The following is an 11,184-nucleotide window of genomic DNA, read 5'->3' as shown; positions in this document are numbered from 1 at the left end:
CATTCTACTGTAAAATATGTTCTTGTCCTGAACAAAACTTACTTAAGCTATGTCAACATACGAAATCAGATTAAAGATGGTGATCAATTCTAGTCAGCTGGATTTTCTACAAACCTAATCTCCACATTTGACATACTTAGTGCACATGTCCCTGTAATTAACTCCACACTTTTTATTCAATACTTTTCGAGTTATCTTGTCTCCTGAAAAACAAGATTCCCGTCTTTTAAGATGAAGGCACATTCAAATTTCACGCCAGTGGTGACTATCAAATGAGGATGTTTTTGAAAGTACACGTTACTATCATCAGGTCAAAGACTTTACCTGTTATTCTGGTAAAAAGAAAACAACATTAGATATTTTGAAGAACAACAACTCGAACACAATATATAAATTAACCTTTCAAGGTCATTTTAATGAAATGGCTTATTATATTAGAAAAAAATAATTCAACCACATCGCCATTGAGCACACATTGGTCCAACTTGACAATGACAAGTCATGGTTTTTTAATGGGTACAGATCATTAGTTCAGCGAAAGCGACTGTCAAAATGGACAATTCACCAATCACTTAGTATGGTCAGTTTAATAGAACACAGATTAATGAACGGTATTTTGAATGGTGAACATGATCAAGGTGAATGTACTTCTATACAATGTACTTCTGTAAAACATGAAAAACTAGAAATATAGCATTAATGTTAACAACTTGTATGGATCACAATGACAGGGAAACAAAACATCATGTTCCCTCACATGCTCAAATTTCTGAGTCATTTTTCCCTTCTCCTGAACCTCTTGAGAAAATAAAACAAGAGGAACCACACCTGAGTTCAAGTGACTGAAGCAGATGACAACAATGGGACAGGTGTCTGATCATCTTCATTATTTATTTCCCTTGCATCAGGGAAACTCGATTAATTGTTTCCCCTCAATTAATATGTTTCACTCAAGCTTCGCCCTTGTAAAACATGATTAATCTTGTGACCATAAAAAAGAATCCTGTTTCCCTACCATAAGGGCAATAACCTTAACAGCGAGTCTTAGCATCTTCAGTGCCGAGAAACAACATCTCTTAAACAGGCAAAAGTTACAGGCAAATACAGAGGTTAATTTTACAATGGTATGTTTATATGATACCTGACCACACCACTAAAACTATATTCCATATCACAATAATTCAGATGAACGTTTCATAAAATAATGACACCCCCAGCCCAAATCTACAAAGCAAATACCGATAATCTTTCCCCAAAAACACCAAAATATATCCTGGCCAATTATTGCGACTAAATAAGGGAGTAATGATAATATGCTATTCAGCTTAGGAGTAGTATATTTCAGCTCATACGAACAACATGGTATACTGGTACAAACGCAAAATACACCACTAGCAAAAACTATTCATTCCTAAAACAAAATTCTACTCATTAAAAATCACCCAGTAAGCACAGTTTTGTAAATATTGCCATGAACACATAATAATGGAATAGTTTTGCGGTAAAACTGTTTCGTATATTCATGATAAGTTACACATTTTGATCTCGGTAAAATTATGTATTCTGTTTAATTTGTATACTTATATGTATATGAATTGGGTATGTAGGGATGAAGCTACAGCCATTATTTCATTTCACAAAATCAGCATTGTAGAAATGTACCATTGTTTACTTGATAACAAATGATTATATATATACTCAATATAATATGAATATAATGTGCATTTCATGCACATTTGACGAAATAAGTAAATTGTTTACTAATAAAAGGTATGGGGTCACCTACCTGACATCCTGGGGTTTTCTCTGGGTACTCCAGTTTCCTCCCACATTAAGACCCCTGCGCGCTAACATCCGGGCCAACTAGAGTGCTTAATATAAGTTGCAATAACTTGTTTCATAATTGTTGTAAAATAAATAAAGTTAATATTTATATTATAATCTCAGAACTTAGCACTGAACAGATATAATGCACTTAATCAAATATAATGCTTTATTCAAGAACTTTCAATTTTTATAACACTTTTCCAGGAACATGTATTATAAACATGGCACACAGCGCTGCCATCAGAACTGGCAACTTCTTATGACCTCGTACTCCAAGGAAACTATTTGTTGTCGGGGAAACGAATAACCACATAAAAGTAAGAAACCGTCACAGTGCAGCCTGTATGTTCATTTTTTCCTTTAAATTTCAAAGAGTTGAGAAGTCAAAAACCAAATTCAAAAATAAATCAGGTCTTTCTTCAGGCAGCCATTTAAGATCAACAATTTAGAGTTTCCCCTGATTGATTCAACTCAAGTTGTTGTTTAGCCTTTTGTTAAAACACAAAAGGAATTGCTTATTAGGAAAATATGAAATCTCATTACAGCATATAATACATGAAATCTCTAAGAAACCCAACAAAGTAGTTGATGTCAAATGATCTCCCTTTAAACAATAAAATCTAATTGCTGAATGCCCTATCCTGTTAATCACAGGGCCTAGTCATTTAAAAAAAATTGATAGAATACCGGGTATTCAGATATTTACTTTTTATAGCTTATAAAAAGAAAAGTACAAACCTCTGTGACAAGCTTCATAATCAAGTTTTTCTCTCAATTGCTATTTCTCTATGCTCATATGGGGAAAACAAACCAAAAAGTATTGAAGAAACGTGAAAAATTGATGTTGTTTCAAAATAAAGAATAAGTTGTTTTATTCAGTTTTATATTTAAAAGTAAAAAAAACCCACTTCAATTCTAAAAGTGATACTTACATTCATCAAAGTTTGTAGATAACAGATTCCATTAATGTATGAAAAAAAGTAATTAAATAACTGTCTCAAATTAAGTTTCATACATTCAAAATGATATGTTTATCAACAAGACACACTAACTCAATATTTAACCCTTTCACCACTGTAGACCATAATGGACTCATCCAGATCAATGCATAGTAGAGTCCACAAAAGTTACATAGGGATGAAAGGATTAAGCATTAAGTTTATAAAACCAGGAAAATCCAAACAGCACGGAATGATATTACCACACACCATGTAAATATTTAAATGATTCCTTAACATCTCATCAACATGAAAACAAATATAAATATATATATAGGAAAATGATAGAAGCATCTTTCACCCAATGACCATGATCACACATCGTGAGGTTCTGAAAGTTGGACATTCAGTAGGTTTGCAATACCTTGTTTGGTAGATAGATTTGGATTTACCAGATATGTAAATATAAAGTTTATTTTAAGTAATATGCTGTAAAATATACAGAACCTTGTTTACTGTTTAAATGTTCACTGTTTAACCTTTGTTTATCATGTTGAATTTTTACTGTGTAATCAATATTTCCCTCATTTAATAATTTACAATATTTCCACACCATAATTAGTATTTAGCAATGTAACATTTTTACTGTTTAATCAATGTTTATCTGTTAAATTTCTATTTTATGAAAAAATATCCAAATATTAAACATGTTCTACACAGAATATCAAAACACCTCCATCCTGGTTTCATGCTCCCTTCAAAACGGGTAAAATATGTCAAACAGAGGTGAAATTCTACCTCATTTACATTATCAAAGCTGCATATATCCGTTTTTTCATAAATCTCTCACTTCTTTCCTCCAATCTTTTACTCTCAGATTCACAATGCCAGAAAAAAATGACATCTATAAGCTAAACCAGGTATACAAATCTCTCCATTCTTTCCATTCGGGTATGGGTCAGTTTGAGGATATAAACAGTAGACCAGTCGCTCAAACCCTGTCCATAATACAGTAATAGGCATTTGCATTTGCAAATTGTTTCTAACATCAGTCACTCAATATAAGAAATGCTTTTGAAAACTTTAACTTTGTTTTCATTACCAAAATGTGACTGTTTTTGGATATTAGGTGTCGTTTATTTTAATCTTGTGAATAAATTAATTTACAACAACGCTGAAATAGGTTTACAAAGACCACTCATGGCTAGAGAAAATCAATTCTATGTAGAAAGTTTGACTTTATAGACAGTTGACCTTTATAGCCAGGTGGACTTTTAAGACAGGTAGCCTTTATAAGCAAATGATCTGTATTTTATAGACAGGTGGTCTTTAAGGCAGTATTCAAGGTAACTCTGGCTTATAAATTAATTTGATACTTGTAATAAGTTAACTTGAATGATTTTTTTAGCCAGCAGAAGTGAACAGCATGGTGATACATGTATTACATTCGATAGGAACATTATCGGCGTTTGGAAGCTATCACAACACAGAGTTCAGACCTCTGTATGATTTCATCACCACACAAAGTTCAGACCTCTGTCTAATTTCATCACCACACAGAGTTCAGATTTCAATGTGATTTATCACCACACAGAGTTCAGACCTCTGTATGATTTTATCACCACACAGAGTTCAGACCTCTGAATGACATATCACCACACAGAGTTAAGACCTCTGTATGACATATCACCACACAGAGTTCAGACCTCTGAATGACCTATCACCACACAGAGTTAAGACCTCTGTATGATTTTATCACCACACAGAGTTAAGACCTCTGTCTAATTTCATCACCACAAACAATTCAGACCTCTGAACGACCTATCACAAAAGAGAGTTCTGGCCTCTCTTTAATCTATCACAGAAAGCCAAGCAATGTCCAACTTCACTCCAGAAGGTCTACATCACTGTCATCATGGTAACTCTCCACTTTTGGTTCACTCTCAATTGAATTGGTGTTCACCTCCCTGGGTTCGTCTGGCTCCGCTGTATTGTTAGCTGCTCCTAAAATGTCTTCATATTCCTCATTTCCAATAGCATCAGGCAACTGAAGTCGAACAAAATCAGAGTACTGATTACAAAATCTTTTAACATTTATAGACTGAATGAAAATACAAATCTTCATAAAAAATACTTCAGATTAATGGCTGAAACAAATGTGCTTTGTTAATGTCCCTTTTCCGGGTTGAAACATTATTCTTGACAACCCTTCTTATCAGCTTATCTCTTGAAATCTCACCACTGTCACCACAAACCTTTTGACAATTCTTAAAATTTTCCCCATTCATAAACTATTTCTCAGCATTCCCCTTGAAACCCAGTCTCAACTCTTCCTTCTCCAGAAACCATTCACAACTCCTTGACAACCCACAAACGTTTGACAACCCAATCAACCAACTATTAACCCATCACTCATGACACCCAAACAACACACTCTCAAAATGTCTCTCTCCTAAACCCATGGCCACTATTAAGTATTAACCCAACCCTCATGACACTCCAATCTCAACAACCCATTCTCAAAATTATTTTTTCCTCAACCCACTATTAACCCAACCCCATGACACACAAATCTCAACAACCCACGCTCAAAATAACTCTCTCATTAACCCACTATTAACCCAACCCATGACACCCCGATCTCAACAACCCTCGCTCAAAATAACTCTCTCATTAACCCAACCCATGACACCCCAATCTCAACAACCCTCGCTCAAAATAACTCTCTTATTAACCCAACCCCATGACACCCCAATCTCAACAACCCACTCTCAAAATGGCTCTCTCAACCAACTATTGACACAACCCCTTGAGACCCACTCTAAGCATCCCCCTCTCAACAGCCCGCTCTCAACCCCTGTTATACATATGTCTGTGCTCTGAAGTCCTACCATAGAATATCTGTACTCTGTATCCTTCTTCACCACAGAACGGAGCTTCAGAAGGCAGGAGTCTCTGTAAAACATGGATAAATAGGATATATATTAGTCGTATCGATTGAAATTGATGTCTCCAAAATTCAATTAATTGAGATGCAGTTTTTCCAAATAAATTGTTTCTACAAACCAAATAGAAAATTTAGTTATAGGTATTCAAGACTTTAACTCCATTTCTATCTGAAGATTGTATGTTTATAACTTATGCTTCTAAATTTAAATGACAGAACACAGGTACTAGCCTCGCCTGTCAATACACCTATAATATAAGTGTATTGACAGAGGAGGCTAATACCTGTGGACAGAAAGCTTTACCTGAACAGAATTTGTTCTTAGCTGAGCACACTCTAGTCTTATTTGAGCACATTCTGGTCTTTTCTGAGCTCACTTTAGTCTTACATGAGTACTCTTTAGTCTTAGCTGAGTACACTCTAGTCTTAGCTGAGCACGCTCTAGTCTTACTTGAGCACATTCTGGTCTTTTCTGAGCTCACTTTAGTCTTACATGAGTACACTTTAGTCTTAGCCGAGTACACTCTAGTCTTAGCCGAGTACACTCTAGTCTTACTTGAGCACATTCTGGTTTTTTCTGAGCTCACTTTAGTCTTAAATGAGTACATTCTAGTCTTACTACAGTCTTAGTACATTGTACAATATTAGTCTTAACTGAGCACATTTTGGTCTTATATGAGCTCGCTTAAGTCTTACCAAAGAACAGACTAGTCTTAACCAAGTACACACTAGTCTTACCTGCGCTCTTTCTTGTGGAATACAATGAGGAGCACACACACGAGGATGGCGCTACTAAACACCGCCATCACTGTACCGATCGTCTTCCCCTTACTGGCGGCTGCAGCAGCTGCATTTGCTTTGGAACTGTCTATGGGCGCATCAATCACTCTGGGAAATCAGAACAACAACATAAACACCTGTGGTCTAAGAAGCAGAGCAACGTAACAAAACTGTAACATTACCTGCGACAGCACACCTTTCTAGTTGAGAGAACAAATAACAGTGTTATAATTTACCAGGGGCTTTATCTAGTCGAGAGAACAAATACCAGTGTTATAATTCACCGGGGACTTTATCTAGTCGAGAGAACAAATAACAGTGTTATAATTCACCGGGGACTTCATCTAGTCGAGAGAACAAATAACAATGTTATAATTCACCGGGGACTTTATCTAGTCAAGAGTACAAATAACAGTGTTATAATTCACCGGGGACTTTATCTAGTCAAGAGTACAAATAACAGTGTAATAATTCACCAGGGGTTTTATCTAGTCGAGAGAACAAATAACAATGTTATAATTCATTGGGGACTTTATCTAGTCGAGAAAACAAATAACAGTGTTATAATTCACCGGGGGCTTTATCTAGTCGAGAGAACAAATAACAGTGTTATAATTCACTGGAGACTTTATCTAGTCGAGAGAACAAATAACAGTGCTATAACTCACAAGGGACTTTATCTAGTCAAGAGTACAAATAACAATGTTATAATTCACTGGAGACTTTATCTAGTCGAGAGAACAAATAACAGTGTTATAATTCACCGAGACTTTATCTAGTCGAAAGAACAAATAACAGTGTTATAATTCACTGGGGACTTTATCTAGTCGAGAGAACAAATAACAGTGTTATAATTCACCGGGGACTTTATCTAGTCGAGAGAACAAATAACAGTGTTATAATTCACCGGGGACTTTATCTAGTCGAGAGAACAAATAACAGTGTTATAAATCACCGGGGACTTTATCTAGAACACAAAACAATTAAAAGGTTTCAGCAACTCATTGTTTCCACATGGAGAGTACAACCCATGTACACTACTCACATTAAGAGAATACACCTTGTGTTGACACTTATATGAAATATAGAAATACACTGTACATGAACAAAGAAAGAACCTGTATAATCGTGTAGTTATTTTGTCATGTTGTTATATACTCACACTTTAGGATGGAGACAGGCAACCGGAGTTTCCCACAGGAACATGTGGACACAATCTTTGGATCGTGACAACAGTATTGGGGAATTCTGTGGATTAAGGACACAACAGTGTTAGCATTTAGTTACTGACCTTTTATGAGGTTGACAAGAATTTACAAACCTGTAAAAAAACCTTTCACCAAGGCAGAAATGAATATTTTCTCAAGGGATGAGAAACTTCCCTAGATACCAAGACAAAAGTGAAAATCATCAACAAATATTATTAATTCATTAATGATGTTCAGAAATCTCAGATAGTTCTTATAATGTTACACATTAAGTCACTTCTGTGTTGTAATTTGTATGTATTAATTGATAACAGAAAATTATTGTAGTTTCGTGTAGGATAAAATTGCACATGTATAACAGTTGTGAGCAAGGTTTCAACAAATTAAAAGAGGGCAATTACACACAAGCTTAATAAATTCTGTTACTTTAATTCAGTAAAAGATTATACTGGACCTTTCAGGGGAAATTGGAGGGCCCAAACTTACATCAATACTAACACTGTGATTCTGGAATTTCAACAACTCCTTTGGTCAGTCACCATGGTAACCACCCATGTGATGTCTAGGTATATATACATCTGATGACAGTATTATACTGACTGTAGACAGGTATGATAAATGTAAACGATGTAACGATGTAGACAGGTATGATAAATGTAAGCGATGTAACGATGTAAACAGGTATGATACATGTAAACGATGTAACGCTGTAGACAGGTATGATAAATGTAACCGATGTAACGATGTAGACATGGTTGATAAATGGAAACGATGTAACGATGAAGACAGGTATGATAACTGTACACGATGTAACGATGTAGACAGGTATGATAAATGTAAACGATGTAATGATGTAGACAGGTATGATAAATGTAAACGATGTAACGATGTAGACAGGTATGATAAATGTAAACGATGTAACGATGTAGACAGGTATGATAAATGTAAACGATGTAACGATGTAGACAGGTATGATAAATGTAAACGATGTAACGATGTAGACAGGTATGATAAATGTAAACGATGTAACGATGTAGACAGGTATGATAAATGTAAACGATGTAACGATGTAGACAGGTATGATAAATGTAAACGATGTAACGATGTAGACAGGTATGATAAATGTAAACGATGTAACGATGTAGACAGGTATGATAAATGTAAACGATGTAACGATGTAGACAGGTATGATAAATGTAAACGATGTAACGATGTAGACAGGTATGATAAATGTAAACGATGTAACGATGTAGACAGGTATGATAAATGTAAACGATGTAACGATGTAGACAGGTATGATAAATGTAAACGATGTAACGATGTAGACAGGTATGATAAATGTAAACGATGTAACGATGTAGACAGGTATGATAAATGTAAACGATGTAACGATGTAGACAGGTATGATAAATGTAAACGATGTAACGATGTAGACAGGTATAATAAATGTAAACGATGTAACGATGTAGACAGGTATGATAAATGTAAACGATGTAACGATGTAGACAGGTATGATAAATGTAAACGATGTAACGATGTAGACAGGTATGATAAATGTTAACGATGTAAGTCGTACCTCTTGGTCATTACAGTGGAATGTTATAATGGCCTTGACATTTTTCTTCCTGTCCTGGACACAGATTTTATCGGACTCATACTCTGCTTCCAACATTCCATCTGTAGAACAGAGAATTACCGGTACTCAAAATCTGAACATGTTTTTTCAGGAAAGGGGAATGGCTAGTTAATTCAACAACATTTTGCTTAAATTATAATTGTTTTCCTCCTTTTTTATATATATCATTTCTTATATTTATCTAAAACACTGACTTTTATGAGCCTCTTTTCACTTTCCTTGTTTTTAAACAGTAAGAGGATTGCTTCAAATGTAACACTTTTTCTGACCGTTTGAAACATACAGGCCCTGTAAAAACATTGTGTATATTAGTCTATATAAATAGAACACCAACTGTTCAGCTAGAGCCCCGCCATGTGCCTGACAGTACCCTAATGGTCTATTCTAATTGACAGTAACCTAGACTTTATAAAATTTAAAACCCCTATAAGGCATTTACAGACCACAGTATATGACCATGTCGACAGACAGACAGACACCATGATTACTATAGGGCACCCACATCTCAAATAAAGGGCCATAAATATACAAACAAGCTTGGGCATAGAAATTTGAGAGAACAAATCTATAAACAGTTAACTTTCATTGGGCTGGTGTATTGCTCATTTGTCTTGCTATCTGAGCTATACAGTTAGTTGAAACGTTTCTGCTAACTTGAGATCATGATGGCCATCTCAGTTTGTTTATAGAAGAAAAGAATTCAAACAGCAGCACTTGGAATGTGAAACTTTAAGTAGTCTGTTTAAGATTTACCACCACCCAAGCTCTCAGATTGGGGCCCCACCCTTCCATCTAATCCACAGGTCGACCATGATCTTCCTTTTATACAAAATCAAATTCTAATATGAATAATCCATGTCAAAAAGGACCAAATCCCTTTGCTCATGCTTATTAAGTAATCTTTTAAATATTAACTGGTATAAATGAACAAGATTAATTCCCCCTGGCCAAGATAAGCTTCAGGCTAAATTTGGTTAAATTCCCCTCATTGATATGTACGGTAATAAGAAGTCTAATAAAGGTCAAATTTGATAACCACATCTGGAGCAATGTCCCCTGTTCCCTTGGAAGCTGCACCATTTAAGGAATAGGTGATTCCAGATGCTGTATGTGGCATTACATAGGTAAGCTACCTTGGCCCTTTGGTTCATTTAAGATTAGTATACAGCATGTCAAATTGATACTCTCACCAAAGCCTCTCCAGACATATGTTCAGGTCAACAATAATGCAGTAAATAAGCAGGAATAGTAATTAGTAATTAAATACAGAGCTATTAATTATGAGCTTCCTTGATTTTCATTTACTAGTGAACATTAAGGATTATCATTTAGCTTTCCAAATTATTTTTGAACTTTTCCGGATGATCAATAATTTTTCAATGATTATCTAAGTTGCAGTATACATTTCAAAAAGTTATTTTTCTACAGAAGATTTTGTCTTACCTTCAAAAGAAAATTTTCTCTTTGAATATGCCCCAATATTTTGTACTGTAGATGTGGTGTCGTGTAGACAAACAACAGAATCTGTACACGAACCCACTATACTGGAGGGGTTCAGCTCATAGTAACTTGTGTCACTGACTCTTACGTTAGACGACCTGGAAAACATTATGTATACATAAGATCACATTTATCTGTGCTTCACAATGTGCTTCATTAGCTCAGCCATCTTTTATCAAAACATCTCGGCCTGTATTCATTAAATCACTCTCATTCTCAAATTTGAATTCTATGCTCAAACAACCTGACTGTATGTAACTCATTGAAATCTTATGAAAATTTGCGAAAGGTTAAATTCCCTTTAATTATTTGAAAAATGTGAAATTTGAATAATTTATCACCTGATCA

At 35.0% G+C, this 11,184-nt stretch overlaps 1 protein-coding gene across 4 annotated transcripts in view; it reads right to left on the bottom strand.

Annotated features, from left to right (window-relative positions):
• Nucleotides 1–2,827: 2,827 nt before the first annotated feature.
• Nucleotides 2,828–11,184, bottom strand: part of LOC110447696 (cation-independent mannose-6-phosphate receptor-like) — a 47,466-nt gene continuing 39,109 nt past the window's right edge. Inside the window, exons 37-43 of one of the 4 annotated variants that reach the window (XR_002462625.1) lie at nt 10,780–10,934; nt 9,277–9,377; nt 7,655–7,740; nt 6,451–6,600; nt 5,657–5,720; nt 4,506–4,812; nt 2,828–4,437 (exon numbers count right to left, since the gene is read on the bottom strand). Coding sequence is in view for 1 of the 4 variants with exons in the window: in XM_021493543.1 (XP_021349218.1) it covers nt 4,651–4,812; nt 5,657–5,720; nt 6,451–6,600; nt 7,655–7,740; nt 9,277–9,377; nt 10,780–10,934 (718 nt within the window). In the remaining 3 variants the exon portion in view is untranslated. Of the gene's footprint in view, nt 4,813–5,656; nt 5,721–6,450; nt 6,601–7,654; nt 7,741–9,276; nt 9,378–10,779; nt 10,935–11,184 lie in introns of all 4 variants that reach the window. The other 3 variants (XR_002462626.1, XR_002462627.1, XM_021493543.1) reach the window with 3 other exon arrangements.

This window comes from Mizuhopecten yessoensis, unplaced genomic scaffold (assembly GCF_002113885.1).
Source record: "Mizuhopecten yessoensis strain PY_sf001 unplaced genomic scaffold, ASM211388v2 scaffold3575, whole genome shotgun sequence".
In the NCBI taxonomy this organism is placed as follows: domain Eukaryota; kingdom Metazoa; phylum Mollusca; class Bivalvia; order Pectinida; family Pectinidae; genus Mizuhopecten; species Mizuhopecten yessoensis.
Note: the sequence above shows the minus strand (reverse complement) of the source record. Positions and strands in the feature narration are given on the sequence as shown.